This window comes from Hypanus sabinus, chromosome 7, assembly GCF_030144855.1.
Source record: "Hypanus sabinus isolate sHypSab1 chromosome 7, sHypSab1.hap1, whole genome shotgun sequence".
Lineage (NCBI taxonomy): Eukaryota > Metazoa > Chordata > Chondrichthyes > Myliobatiformes > Dasyatidae > Hypanus > Hypanus sabinus.
The window spans coordinates 177,721,464-177,736,126 of record NC_082712.1 but is presented as its reverse complement, the minus strand read 5'-3'; the positions used below and the strand labels follow the sequence as shown (position 1 = coordinate 177,736,126).

Below are 14,663 nucleotides of genomic sequence, written 5' to 3'. Positions count from 1 at the left end.
CACTGGTCCTTGATTGCCCAACCCTGGGATACATTCACCCTAGCAACGCCTCCACAAGGTCACCCCTCAGTCACAAATACCCCGAAGAATCAAGACCTGGTGTGCCCAGCCTCCCCCTATAATCCAGGCAACATCTTTGTGCAGTTATTTAGCATTTGGCCATCAAGTCTGTGCTGGCATCCAATCATGGCTGATTTCTAAACCCCATGACCTCCCCTTTCTCAACAACCCAAAGCTACCTACCCATAAGACATAGGAGTAGAATGAGGCTTTTCAGCTCATTGAGTCTGCTTTGCCATTCCAACACGGCTGATTTATTTTCTTTCTCAAACCCATTGTTCTGGCTTCTCCCAGTAACCTTTGACACCCTGACTAATCAAGAACCTATCGACCTCTACTTTAAACATACTCAATGACTTGGCCTTCATAGCCGCCTGTGGCAATGAATTCCACAGATTCACCATCCCCTGGTTAAAGAAATTCCTCTTCATCTCTGTTCTAAGTGGATGTGCCTCTGATCCTAGACTCCCCACACTATTAGAAGCATCCATGCCACACTTGCTCTACCTTGACTTTCCTATATTCACCTTGGGAAATCTTTTTCTCACCCTGACTTATTGGAGAGAAGATACAAAAGCCTGAGAACACACACCACCAGCTTCAAAGCTGGAGTCACAAGACCATTGATCAAGTCCCTAGTGAACTACCTCGTTATATCTTGCACTTTATTGACTGGCTGCTCTGCACGTTCTCTGTAGCTGTTACACTCTATTCTGTATTCTGTCACTACCTTCCCCAGTTCTACCTCAATGCACTGTGTAAAGATCTGATCGGTACGAACAATGTGCAAGATGGTACGAACAATGTGCAAGATAAGCTTTGTACATGTGATGAGTTTAAACCAATTTACCCATCAAGAGCAATTAAGCTCTGTCTGAAATTCACCCAGTGAGAGAAAGAACATGCCTATCCCAAAGGGTCACAGTCTCAGTGTAAGGGATTGGCTAATCAGGAATGTGGGAGGGGAGGTTCTGAGGGAGGGTCACACTGTGGGAGGGGAGGTTCTGAGGGAGGGTCACACTGTGGGAGGGGTGGTTCTGAGGGAGGGTCACACTGTGGGAGGGGTGGTTCTGAGGGAGGGTCACACCGTGGGAGGGGTGGTACTGAGTGAGGGTCACACCGTGGGAGGGGCGGTACTGAGGGAGGGTCACACTGTGGGAGGGTGGTACCGAGGGAGGGTCACACTGTGGGAGGAGTGGTACCGAGGGAGGGTCACACTGTGGTGGGGAATGGGACTGAGAGAGGGTCACACTGTGGGAGGGGCAGTACTGAGGGAGGGTCACACTGTGGGAGGGGAGTGTACTGAATGAAGGTCTCACTGTGGGAGGGGCGGTACCAGGGGAGGGTCACATTGTGGAAGGGGCGGTACCGGGGGAGGGTCACACTGTGGAAGGGGTGGTACCGAGGGAGGGTCACACTGTGGAAGGGGTGGTACCGAGGGAGGGTCACACTGTGGAAGGGGTGGTACCAGGGGAGGGTCACACTGTGGAAGGGGCGGTACCGGGGGAGGGTCACACTGTGGAAGGGGAGGTACTGAGGGAGGGTCTCACATTGGGAGGGGCAGTACCGAGGGAGGGTCACACTGTGGGAGGGGCAGTACCAAGGGAGGGTCTCACAGTGGGAGGGGCGGTACCAAGGGACAGCCAGAGAGTTTTTCTTGGGACAGAAATAGCTAATACCAAACGGCATAATTTTAAGGTGACTGGAAGAAATTATAGGGCATATGTCAGAGGGAAGTACGGTACTTGACACAGAGAACAGTGGGTGTGTGGAGCGTTCTAGCAGGGCTGGTGGTAGGGGCAGATACATTAAGGGCATTTAAGAGGCCAATAGGCACAGGGATGGTAGAAAAATGTAGGATGAAGGTGTAGATTGATCATGGAGTAGACTAATGGTTGGCACAATATCACACTGTATTGATCTATTTTCTGTGTTGTGTCCCACAGTTTTTACATCCCAGTCTGAATCAACCAGCAGCCAAAGATCAAGTTGCGTGCCCGTAATCGCAGACCTTTCCAGAACCCCGCCGACCCGGGGGGTTCACTCCCCGGTATGGTGTCCGGACACAACGGGTGTCTGCCTGCTGGCGGTCAGGGCAATGGTGACCAGTGACGACAGCAGGTAGGTCTGGTCCCCTCCTCATCTCAGCCAGAGACAGGGTCAGACAGCACAGGGCATGACTGACCCAGGGGGACTTGGTCGATGAACAAGCAACATCCGCTCATTGGGGGGGGGGAGGGGGGCTTCTCAAAGCGAGAGTGTAAACTTCAGAGCCGGTGTGCGCCTGAAAGGCGAAGAGCGGAAGTCAGTCGGGCCTTGGCAGGGCAGCATCGTGGTTAGCAAAGCACCATTACAGCACCGTGACTCGAGTTCAGTTCTCATCACTGTCTGTTAGAATCAAGTTGAATTAGCTTTATTATTTACATCCTTCATATACATGACCAGTAAAAATCTTTAGTTACGTCTCCGTCTGAAAGTGCAATGTGCAATTATAGTAACTTATAATAAATATTAAATACAACAGGATAGTTGATACAACACAGAAATACAGATGCATCAGCATGAGTTAATCAGTCTGATTGCCTGGTGGAAGAAGCTGTCCCGGAGCCTGTTGGTCCTGGCTTTTATGCTGCGGTACCGTTTCCCAGATGGTAGCAGCTGGAGCAGTTTGTGGTTGGGGTGACTCGGGTCCCCAATGATCCTTCGGGCTCTTTTTACACACCTGTCTTTGTAAATGTCCTGAATCATGGGGAATTCACATCTACAGATGCGCTGGGCTGTTCGCACCACTCTCTGCAGAGTCCTGTGATTGAGGGAGGTACAGTTCCCATACCAGGGAGTGATGCAGCCAGTCAGGATGCTCTCAGTTGTGCTCCTGTAGAATTTGGGGGCCCACACCAAACTTCTTCAACCATCTGAGGTGAAAGAGCTGCTGTTGTGCCTTTTTCACCACACAGCTGGTGTGTACAGACCACGTGAGGTCCTCGGTGATGTTTATGCTGAGGAACTTGAGGCTGTTCACTCTCTCAACCCCAGATCCGTTGATGTCAATAGGGGTTAGCCTGCCTCCATTCCTCCTATAGTCCACAGCAGCTCCTTTGTTTTTGCGACAGTGAGGGAGAGGTTGTTTTCTTGACACCACTGTGTCAGAGAGATGACTTCTTCTGAGATTAGGCCTATCAACATAGTGTTGTCAGCAAATCAGCAGATTAGAGCTGTGCGTGGTGACACAGTCATGGGTATACAAGGAGTAAGGGAGGAGACAGTACACAGTCCTGAGGGGCTCGTGTTGAGGGTCAGGGGGCAGAGGTGAGGGAGCCCACTCTTACCACCTGCCGGCAACCTGACAGGAAGTCCAGGATCCAGCTACACAAGGCAGGGTGAAGGCCGAGGTCTCTGAGCTTCTTGTTGAGCCTGGAGGGAATTATGGTGTTGAATGCTGAACTGTAGTCCAAGAACACCATTCTCACATAAGCATCCTTCTCCAGATGTGTAAGGACGGTGTGTAGAGCTGTGGCTATTATGTCATCTGTCAATCGGAGTTAAAGAATAAAGAAAGAAAGGTTATTGAGGAACTAATCAGGGAAATGATGGGAGTGGTGTACAAGGTCCCATAGGGTCTTCTGGTCCAGAACCTACCTCATTATTCTTTCTGTACACTAGTTATTTATCTGGTGCTATATAGGAATGAGTTTATTATTGTCACATGTACGGAGATACTTCTTGGACACTGTTCAGACAGGTTGAATCATTACACAGTGCATTGAGGTAGAACAAGTTTTAACTATCAGAATGCAGAATAAAGTGTTAGGCTTACGGAGAAGGTGCAGTGCAGGTAGAAAATAAGGTACAAGGCCTTAATGAGAGGTTATGAGGTCAAGTGTTCATTCTGTTGTACTAGGCAACCATTCAATAGTCTGGTAACAGAGGGGTAGAATTGAGCCTGGTGGTACATGCTTTCAGACTTCTGCCCTGTGGGAGGGGAGAGAAGAGCAATGTCCGGGGTGAATGGCATCTTCGATTATGTTGGCTGATTTACCAAAGCAGCAAGAAGTTTAGACCGAAAAACAGTTATAAATGATAAAGATCATCGTGGGCCAAAGAGCCAGTACCGTGCTGTAACGTCTGATGTTGTGTGATCTGGGTTCTGCTTTTGATGTCCTCTGTCTACACTATTTGACTCATCAAACATCACTGGAAAACAATCAGGGAGTCGTATGAGTCACTGGGTCTGTTCTTCAGGAGAGTTTCTCCGTGGTTCCTCGTTTCCCTGTGGGATTGTTGCTGACAGGAGTTCAGTGGAAACATTATTAGAAACAGAAGCTTGTAGATGGAAGGCCAGACGTGATACCAGCCTCTGGGGGGCCACTGCAGGCTCTGTTGTATGGAGCAGCAACTCCAGCTGCTGGAGACACTCTGTGGTGTGGGAGCATCTATGGAGGCAGAAGGATGCTCACAGTTTAACTACCATTCAACCGTACAGGAATGCTGGCAAACAAAACAGTGTTCTTCTGAGGTCAGGCTGCAAAACGCTGTACCAACAGCACATAGCAGGAACAGTTTGAAGTCAAGCCCCGTCATCTGGATGGGGAGGGGAGATGGGAGAAGGGCAGTGTGCAGAAGTGAAAGGGAGGAGTGGAGCAGAGGCCAGTGAGAGAGGGTAGGCACCCCCTCATTCCCCTCTCTCTCACACTTCCTCAAGATCAGATTTAGTCTATTTGGAACACCGCTGCTCGGCTTTTCACCAAAACCAGGATGAGGGAACATATTATGCCCATGCCAGCTACTCTGCATTGGCTTCCTGAATCTTTTAGAAATGATTTTTAAAGTTTTCTTACTTGTTTTTAATGGTCTGGGATTGGAGTATATCACAGAATTGTTTTCATTTCAAAATCCTGCTCAATCTCTCGGGTCTTCTGCTGGTCTCTTCAATTCAAACAATGTCCCTCAAAAGATGATTGTCAAGTCAGCTTTTCTGAACTACGCTCCTAAACTGTGGAATTCAATACCTAAAACTGTAAGGGATGCAAACTCAGTCGACACATTTAAACACCAATTTACCTAACCTTGATTTTAACTGACATTTTCTTGTCTTTTATTTTCATATTTGGACTTTTATCCCATCGTAAAGTGCTTTGAACTACATCATCTGGCTGAAAAGTGCTCTATAAATAAAAAGAACTTAGAACAAAGCCTTGTGTCAACGGCATTAAATTGACGTAGAATCTTTCTATACTTCAGCATATGAGGGTTGTTGTTTGACGACAGTGGTGCAATGCAAAGATGTAAAATTACTATTTCAAAATAAGTTAGCTCTGCAAATGTACTGTGGGTGCCTCAGTAGCATAGCAGTTAGTGTGACATTATTGCAGCTCAGGCCATCAGTTCCGGCCCCATCTGTAAGGAATTTGTACGTCATAGAGAAGTACAGCACAGAAACGAGCCTTTCCACCCATCTCATCCACGAAGAACTATTTAAACTGCCTACTCCCACTGACCTGCACCTGGATCACAGCCCTCCACACCCCAACCACCCATGTACCCATCCAAACTTCTCTTAAATGCTGAAATCGAGCTTGCATGCACCACTTGTGCTGGCAGCTCATTCCATATTCTCAAGACCCTGAGTGAAGACAATTCCCCTCAAGTTCCCCTTAAACTTTTCATCTTTCACCTTTCACCCTTAACCCATGACCTCTGGTGGTCATCCCACCTAGCTTCAGAGGAAAAAACCTGCTTTCATTTACTCTAACAAACCATCTCTGAGCCATATTCTTTCCATGTCATGATGACGGACTTACCTGTACTCCAAGGGATATTCAGTGACCTGGAAATCTTCTCGTATCCATTTCCTGACTTGTGTTTTTTAATAAGAGAGTTCTTTCATCTTCATGGTGTAGTTTTTGCCAGGACACTGACTCACCAGCAGTTGGACCTTCCAGACACAGGTGCATTTTTACCACAATCAGTTGAAACACCTTGACTGCACACAGGCGATCTCCATTTAACTAATTATGTGACTCTGAAAACCAATTGGCTTCACCAGTGATGATTTGGTGTGTCATATTAAAGGGGGTTATGCAATCAATTATTTTGTGCTTTATGATTTATAATTAATACATCTGTTTTCACTTTGACATGCAAGAGTCTTTTTTGGTGGATCAGGGTCAAAAAAGCCAAAGTAAATCCACTGTGATTCAATGTTGTAAAACAAAACATGAAAACTTCCGGGGGCGGGGGGGGGGGGGGAATACTTTTATAGGCACTGTACATACTTTGAGGATAAATTTACTTTGAAATTTGAAATATAAACTTGGAACTGTACTATGGGATCTGAGTCACAGGGTTCCCAATCCTGTTGTCTTTTGCTTTGTCTGAAGCAGCTCTGAAACGGAGGTGGAACGACCAGTCCACCCACCCAATGTGATGGACTCTCCAAGCTCAGGAGACTCAATATCAGCCGCAATAGGTACGGGACCCAGAACCGAGATGACCCAGGCCACAGGGGAAGTAAAGACAAGCTCCAAGCCCCAGGAAGGTAAAACCACTTTCATCCTCCTCTTAAGCCGTTACCCCTACTGGGGCATAGGCTGTCACCAGAGTCTTCTGTCTTGGGCCAGACTTTCAAATTATCCCCAGGTGTAGTCCATCTTCAAAGATCCTTCCTCCCCAGGAACACACACGGTCTTTAGAGCTTCTGTTGACGTGTGTAGCTCTGGGTTTTTACGAGATGGGGCTGCTATCCCCATGCCCAACACTCCTTTCACAAGCCAGCTTGGGACTGTCCATGAGGCAGCTTAACAAGTTACAAGCCATGGTTTTACAGGAAAGGTTTTAGCATGGGGAAAGCTGTGGTTGGTTGGTTGCTGGTGACTAGCGATGTCCCACAGGGGTCTTGGTTGGGACTGATTTTTTTTATATTACATATTAATGATTTGGATGATGGGATTGATGGTTTTGTTGAAAAATTTGCAGATGATATGGTGGAAGGACAGGTAGTTTTGAGGAGGTAGAGAGGCTATAGAAGGACTTAGGCAAGTTAGGAGAATGGGCAAAGAAATGGCAGATGGAGTACAGTGTTGGGATGGTCATGCACTTTGGTGGAAGAAATGAAAAGGTTGACTATATTCTAAATGGAGAGAAAATACAAAAATCTGAGGCACAAAGGGACTTGGGAGTCCTTGTGCAGAATTCTCTAAAGGTTAATTTGCAGCTTGAGTCTGTGGTGAGGAAGGGAAATGCAATGTTAGCATTCATTTCAAGAGGACTAGAATATTAAAAAAAATGTAATGTTGAGATTTTATAAAACACTGGTGAGGCCTCACTTGGAGTATTGTGAAAAAATTTGGCCCCTTATCTAAGAAAGAATGTGCTGAATCTGGAGAGGGTTCAAAGGAGGTTCACAAAAATGATTCCAGAACTGAATGGTTTGTCATGTGAAGAGCGTCTGATGGCTCTGGGCCTGTATTCACTGTAATTTAGAAGAATGAGGGGTGACCCCATGGAAACCTATCAAATGGTGAAAGGCCTTGAAAGAGTGGGTGTGGAGAGGATGTTTCCTATGGTGAAAGAGGACACAGCCTCAGAAGAGAGGGCGTACTTTTAGAATGGAGATGAGGGATTTCTCTAGCCAGCGCTTATTTGTCATATATGTCAAGAAACCATTAAATCCAGTCTCTTAAATGTCCCTAATGTGCCTGTCTCTACCACTCCCCACGCCCTTGGCAGGGCGTTTCATGCCCTCGTTTCATGCTCTGTGTAAAAACCCTCCCTCAGACCTACTCCCTACACTTCCTTCCAATCACCTTAAAGTGATCTCCTTTCATTTTAGCCACTTCCACCCCGGGCAAAAGTCTCTGGCTGTCCACTCGATCTCATCCTGCTCGCTCCAGACAGAAAAACCCGAGCTGTCTCACTAAGGCATGCTCTCTAATCCAGGCAGCATCCTGATTTGTTTGGGAGTATCATATTTCCAATGTCATCGGAACTGTTCTGGCATCGATGGAAGGAGCCAGTGTCTCCCCCCTCACCTGGTCTCACCAATTACTTGACATAGTATCCCAATTGCAGAGCTCCCCAGCGTTTTGTCCGGCAGCCACATTGACAACTTGTGACCATTTGGTGAACTACATTGCCACCTGGTGGCGGCGTAGATAGAGTGGAGTCAGAAACTTTTACCCAGGGCAGAAATGGCTAATGCGAGGGGGCATAATTTTAAAGTGATTGAAGCAAGTATAGTAGGGAGGATGCCAGAGGTAACTTCTTTACACACAGAGAGCTGGGTGCGTGGAGCGCTAGGCACATGGATGATAGAACGATGGCGGGTTATGTAGGAGGGAAGCGTTAGATTGATGTTGGAGTAGGTTGAAAGGTTGGCATAACATCGCTGGTCAGAGGGCCTGTACTGTGCTGTAATGTCCTATCTCTCTACTCTAAAGGCACTCAACAGGTCAGGCAGCATCAGTGGGGGGAAATGGACAGTTGACATTTTGGGTTGGAACTCTTCAACAATGTGAATTCAGCTTTTCACTCTGTACACTAACGATCTGTCGAAGATTACCTGAACTGTATTTCTACTAATAAGAAGGTGCTGGAGAAGCTAAAGGCCACGAAGGTAGATAAATCACCTGGATCAGAAGGACTACATTCCACAGTTCTGAAAGAGGGAGTTGAAGAGATGAGGGAGTCATTTGTACTGACCTTCCAGTAATAACTTGAGTCAGGGAGGGTCCCAGAGGAATGCAAAATCATAAATACCATGTTTAAGAAGGGAGGTGGTCAAAAGACAGGATGAAAGATAGGCTGGTTAGTCTAACCTCCATGATTAGTAAGATTTTAAAGTTCATAATTAAGGATGTAACTTCTGAGTTCTTGGAAGTCTATTTTTATTTCTAGAGATTTTTAAATTCAGAGATAAGTACAGAATAGATACTTCTGGCCCAACGAGCCGGCCGTCCTGAAACCCACCAATTTACTTACTTACTATCCATTACAGTGCAGGTCCTCCATCTCTCTCCATCCTTGGCCACACAGATGTAGAAGGATTCTTCATTGCTGTCTCCGTGACAGTTTTGTTTTACCGGTTAGGGTTGTTAGCCCTGAGCCTGGAGACCGGTGGTTCACTCTTAGTCTGGCCTTTACCCTTTGACATGGGTGACCCCACCAAGACCTAAAGCACAAGGCCCTGACTCCCGTCAGCAGAGCTCCCCAGGTCATTGAGCACGCAAGCCTCCAAATCACAACAAGGTTCTGGTCCTCTTGGAGGATTCCATCTACCTCACCATAGCTTAATCTCATAGCCATTAGCAGCATCTCCAACACCATCACACTGAGCACGGGGGATCCCCAGGGCTGCGTGCTCAGTCCACTGCTGTTCACTCTGTTGACCCACGACTGTGCTGCCACACACAGCTCGAACCACATCATCAAATTCGCCGATGACACAACCGTGGTGGGTCTCATCAGCAAGAACAACGAGTCAGCTTACAGAGAGGAGGTGCAGCGGCTAACGGACTGGTGCAGAGCCAACAACCTGTCTCTGAATGTGAACAAAACAAAAGAGATGGTTGTTGACTTCAGGAGGGCACGGAGCGACCACTCCCCGCTGAACATCGACGGCTCCTCAGTAGAGATCGTTAAGAGCACCAGATTTCTTGGTGTTCACCTGATGGAGAATCTCACCTGGTCCCTCAACACCAGCTCCATTGCAAAGAAAGCCCAGCAGCATCTCTACTTTCTGTGAAGGCTGAGGAAAGTCCATCTCCCACCCCTCATCCTCATCACATTCTACAGGGGTTGTATTGAGAGCATCCTGAGCACCTGCATCACTGCCTGGTTCGGAAATTGCACCATCTCCGATCGCAAGACCCTGCAGCAGATAGTGAGGTCAGCTGAGAAGATCATCGGGGTCTCTCTTCCTGCCATCATGGACATTTACACTACACGCTGCATCCGCAAAGGAAACAGCATTATGAAGGACCCCATGCACCCCTCATACAATCTCTTCTCCCTCCTGCCGTCTGGGAAAAGGCTCCGAAGCATTCGGGCTCTCACGACCAGACTATGTAACAGTTTCTTCCCCCAAGCTATCAGATTCCTCAATACCCAGAGCCTGGACTGACACCTTGCCCTATCGTCCTGTTTATTATTTATTGTAATGCCTGCACTGTTTTTGTGCACTTTATGCAGTCCTGTGTAGGTCTGTAGTCTTGTGTAGCTTTCTCTGTGTTGTTTTTTTTTACGTGGTTCAGTCTAGTTTTTGCACTGTGTCATGTAACACCATGGTCCTGAAAAACATTGTCTCATTGTTACTATGCACTGTACCAGCAGTTATGGTCGAAATGACAATAAAAGTTGACTTGACTTGACTTGACTTGAATCGCAGGACAATTTACAATGATTAATTCAACCTACTAATCAGTAAGTCTTTGGGCTGTGGGAGGAAACCGGAGCACCTGGAGGAAACCCACACACCAGTGGGGGAAAAAGTACAAACCTTCTTTCAGAGGATGCCAGAATTGAACTCTGAACTCTGTTGCCCCGAGCTGTAATAACGTTACAATAACCACTACGCTAACATTGTCCCCCATTATCTGCGAGAGTAGAGTGACGTTAGCATGGTCTTCAAAGGCAGATTGACACAGATCGACCTGAGACATGGGCTGCCCATTTCCTCCCACAGATGCTGAGTTCCTCCAGTAGATTCCAGAGGCTGGTTCTGTAGCCTCTCATGTCTCTGAAAGATCCGATATGGATTCTTTACTCAAAGGTGAAAATGGTTCAGCGTGGATTAAAGGGTCTGTTTCTTTGCTGCTGTTCTCTTATGGCTCCAGTTTTTTAAAGTGTTCAAATAGAATCAGTATAGATTTGAGACCTTCCGCTGGTCAGATCGAGCGTGGATACTGCGTGCTGTCTGTCTATCACGAGCCAGGGCAGTGTGATATGGAGAGCACAGCAGGCTCCCATCTCCACACAGCTGATCGTCTAAAGAGACGGCAGAATTGCCCGTCAGCATTGAACTCAACATAGGGACTCCAGCTCCGGATTATTCCTTCAGGGTTTATTCCCGAAGCTTTCCCCACAAGTAGGGGCAAAGCCCGGTGGGGATGGTGGGGGTGGGGGGAGCGTTGTGGGGACAAACTCCCACTACCTACTATATGCTCCCAATCCATTGCATCTCAAATAGCCTCTGACAACCAAGTGCAACCCCTGGTATTCACCAGTGGTTTAGCTACTAATCCCAGTGGGACCATTTCTACTGACAGGAGAAGGGGCAAAGGCGGGTAACTGGCCCCTTAAAACCAGCCGCTTTGGGCAGATGGGGCTCATCAACTGTGGTTGCAGCTCATCTCGGAGAAGGAAACTAAAACATTATGGACCTTTTTTTCAAAAAAAGATTAATTTGCACTTTCTGCTTTTTAATCTCTATTCCACAGCCCCAAGTCAAACTTGCAGCTTCGATTCCCTGGCCACAAACAGGCAGGAGAGGTGGAGGAATAGACTACGTAACAGTAAGGATATTACATCACACAGCCTTTTGCTTGTACCGTCACTGTCCCATGTCTGTGGGAGGGGTCATACTGAGAGAGGGTCACACTGTGGGAGGGGTGGTATTGAGGGTCACACTGTGGGAAGGGTCATACTGAGAGAGGGTCACACTGTGGGAGGGGTGGTACTGAGAGTCACACTGTGGGAGGGGTCATACTGAGAGAGGGTCACACTGTGGGAGGGGTGGTACTGAGAGAGGGTCACACTGTGGGAGGGGTGGTACTGAGGGTCACACTGTGGGAGGGGTCATACTGAGAGAGGGTCACACTGTGGGAGGGGTGGTACTGAGAGAGGGTCACACTGTGGGAGGGGTGGTACTGAGGGTCACACTGTGGGAGGGGTCATACTGAGAGAGGGTCACACTGGGGGAGGGGTGGTACTGAGGGTCACACTGTGGGAGGGGTCATACTGAGAGAGGGTCACACTGTGGGAGGGGTGGTACTGAGGGTCACACTGTGGGAGGGGTCATACTGAGAGAGGGTCACACTGTGGGAGGGGTGGTACTGAGAGAGGGTCACACTGTGGGAGGGGTGGTACTGAGGGTCACACTGTGGGAGGGGTCATACTGAGAGAGGGTCACACTGTGGGAGGGGTGGTACTGAGAGAGGGTCACACTGTGGGAGGGGTGGTACTGAGGGTCACACTGTGGGAGGGGTCATACTGAGAGAGTGTCACACTGTGGGAGGGGTGGTACTGAGGGAGGTTCACACTGTGGGAGGGATGGTACTGAGTGAAGGGCACACTGTGGGAGGGGTGGTACCGAGTGAGGGTCACACTGTGGGAGGGGTGGTACTGAGGGTCACACTGTGGGAGGGGTCATACTGAGAGAGGGTCACACTGTGGGAGGGGTGGTACTGAGGGTCACACTGTGGGAGGGGTCATACTGAGAGAGGATCACACTGTGGGAGGGGTGGTACTGAGGGTCACACTGTGGGAGGGGTGGTACTGAGAGAGGGTCACACTGTGGGAGGGGTGGTACTGAGGGTCACACTGTGGGAGGGGTGGTACTGAGAGAGGGTCACACTGTGGGAGGGGTGGTACTGAGAGAGGGTCACACTGTGGGAGGGGTGGTACTGAGGGTCACACTGTGGGAGGGGTGGTACTGAGGGAGGGTCACACTGTGGGAGAGGTGGTACTGAGAGAGGGTCACACTGTGGGAGGGGTGGTACCGAGGGTCACACTGTGGGAGGGGTGGTACTGAGAGAGGGTCACACTGTGGGAGGGGTGGTACTGAGGGTCACACTGTGGGAGGGGTCATACTGAGAGAGGGTCACACTGTGGGAGGGGTGGTACTGAGGGTCACACTGTGGGAGGGGTGGTACTGTGAGGGTCACACTGTGGGAGGGGTCATACTGAGAGAGGGTCACACTGTGGGAGGGGTGGTACTGAGGGTCACACTGTGGGAGGGGTCATACTGAGAGAGTGTCACACTGTGGGAGGGGTGGTACTGAGGGTCACACTGTGGGAGGGGTGGTACTGAGAGAGGGTCACACCGTGGGAGGGGTGGTACTGAGGGTCACACTGTGGGAGGGATGGTACTGAGGGAGAGTCACACTGTGGGAGGGGTGGTACTGAGGGAGGATCACACTGGGGGGGTGGTACTGAGGGTCACACTGAGGGGGGTGGTACTGAGGGAGGGTCACTCTGTGGGAGGGGTGGTACTGAGGGTTACACTGGGGGAGTGGTACTGAGAGAGGGTCAGACTGTGGGAGGGGTGGTACTGAGGGAGGGTCACACTGTGGGAGGGGTGGTACGGAGGGAGGGTTACACTGTGGGAGGGATGGTACTGAGGGTCACACTGTGGGAGGGGTGGTACTGAGGGAGGGTCACACTGTGGGAGGGGTGGTACTGAGGGTCACACTGTGGGAGAGGTGGTACCGAGGGAGGTTCACAATGTGAGGGGGTGGTATTGAGGGTCACACTGTGGGAGGAGTAGTACTGAGGGTCACACTGTGGGAGGGGTGGTACTGAGGGTCACACTGTGGGAGGGGTGGTACTGAGGGAGGGTCACACTGTTGGAGGGGTGGTACTGAGGGTCACACTGTGAGGGGTGGTACTGAGGGAGGTTCATACTGTGGGAGGGGTGGTACTGAGGGTCACACTGTGAGGGGTGGTACTGAGGGAGTGTCACACTGTGGAATGGCCACTACTGGGGGAGGGTCAGTCCTTAACTGACCATGTTCGAGAGGTGAGTGTCGTGAGGCACTGTTGTTCCCTGCTCTTGTTCTGGGGTAGTCCTGGGGAGGATTCAGTAGACCCTGTCCTGGAGCTGCCAGACCTAAACACTCCAACGATTCCCACCCCCCACCCCCCCCACCCCGACATGAGATGGAAGAGGGAGCCAGCAGTTTTCCATGCAGTCCTTTAAGCAGCCTCGAGAGGGCAGTAGAACCTCATGTGATTTCATAGCATAACATTTGCTTATTGCTTACTTGAAGTGAAGTTCAAAGTAAATTTATTATCGAAGTACATGTATGTCACCATATACAACCCTAAGATTCATTTTCTTGCTGGCATACTCAATAAATCCAATAACCATAATAGAATCACTGAAAGACCGCTCCAGCTGTGTGTAAACCAGCTTGCAGAAGCCAACAAACCGTAAAATAATAGTAACAATAATTGTATACATCGTCCCAGTAGTACAGGTATCATCCCAAAACTACTACATAACAGCATTAAACAATCAGGTCTACACAGCAGTATTCATGTAAATCTCTAGAAAGCCACAATACTGAACACCACTAGAAAAGTTCAGGAGTTCCGAGCAATTGAGAAATGAGTGTGCTTGGGTATGCCCATGCCTCAGGTTTCACCAGCATGAGCTGAGAAAAAGAAGCAATAAATATCAAGAACATGAGATGGAAGAGTCCTTGAAAGTGAGTCCAGTTGTGGGAACAGTTCAGTGATGGGGCGAGTGAGGTTATCCCCACTGGTTCAAGAGCCTGATGGTTAAGGGGTAGTCACAGTTCCTGAACCTGGTGGTGTGAGTCCTGAGGCTCCTGTACCTCCTTCCTGAAGCAGCAGTGAGAAAGGAGCATGAGCTGGGTGGTGGG

The 14,663-nt window shown here is 49.1% G+C and overlaps 1 protein-coding gene across 6 annotated transcripts in view; it reads left to right on the top strand.

The window, feature by feature from the left end:
* Positions 1 to 14,663, top strand: part of LOC132397426 (F-actin-monooxygenase MICAL2-like) — a 301,318-nt gene that overhangs the window by 197,900 nt on the left and 88,755 nt on the right. For all 6 annotated transcript variants that reach the window (XM_059976204.1, XM_059976203.1, XM_059976205.1 and 3 more), the window contains 3 exons: positions 2,007 to 2,181; positions 6,441 to 6,598; positions 11,496 to 11,570. In XM_059976204.1, the coding sequence (XP_059832187.1) occupies positions 2,007 to 2,181; positions 6,441 to 6,598; positions 11,496 to 11,570 (408 nt within the window). The remainder of the gene's footprint in view (positions 1 to 2,006; positions 2,182 to 6,440; positions 6,599 to 11,495; positions 11,571 to 14,663) is intronic.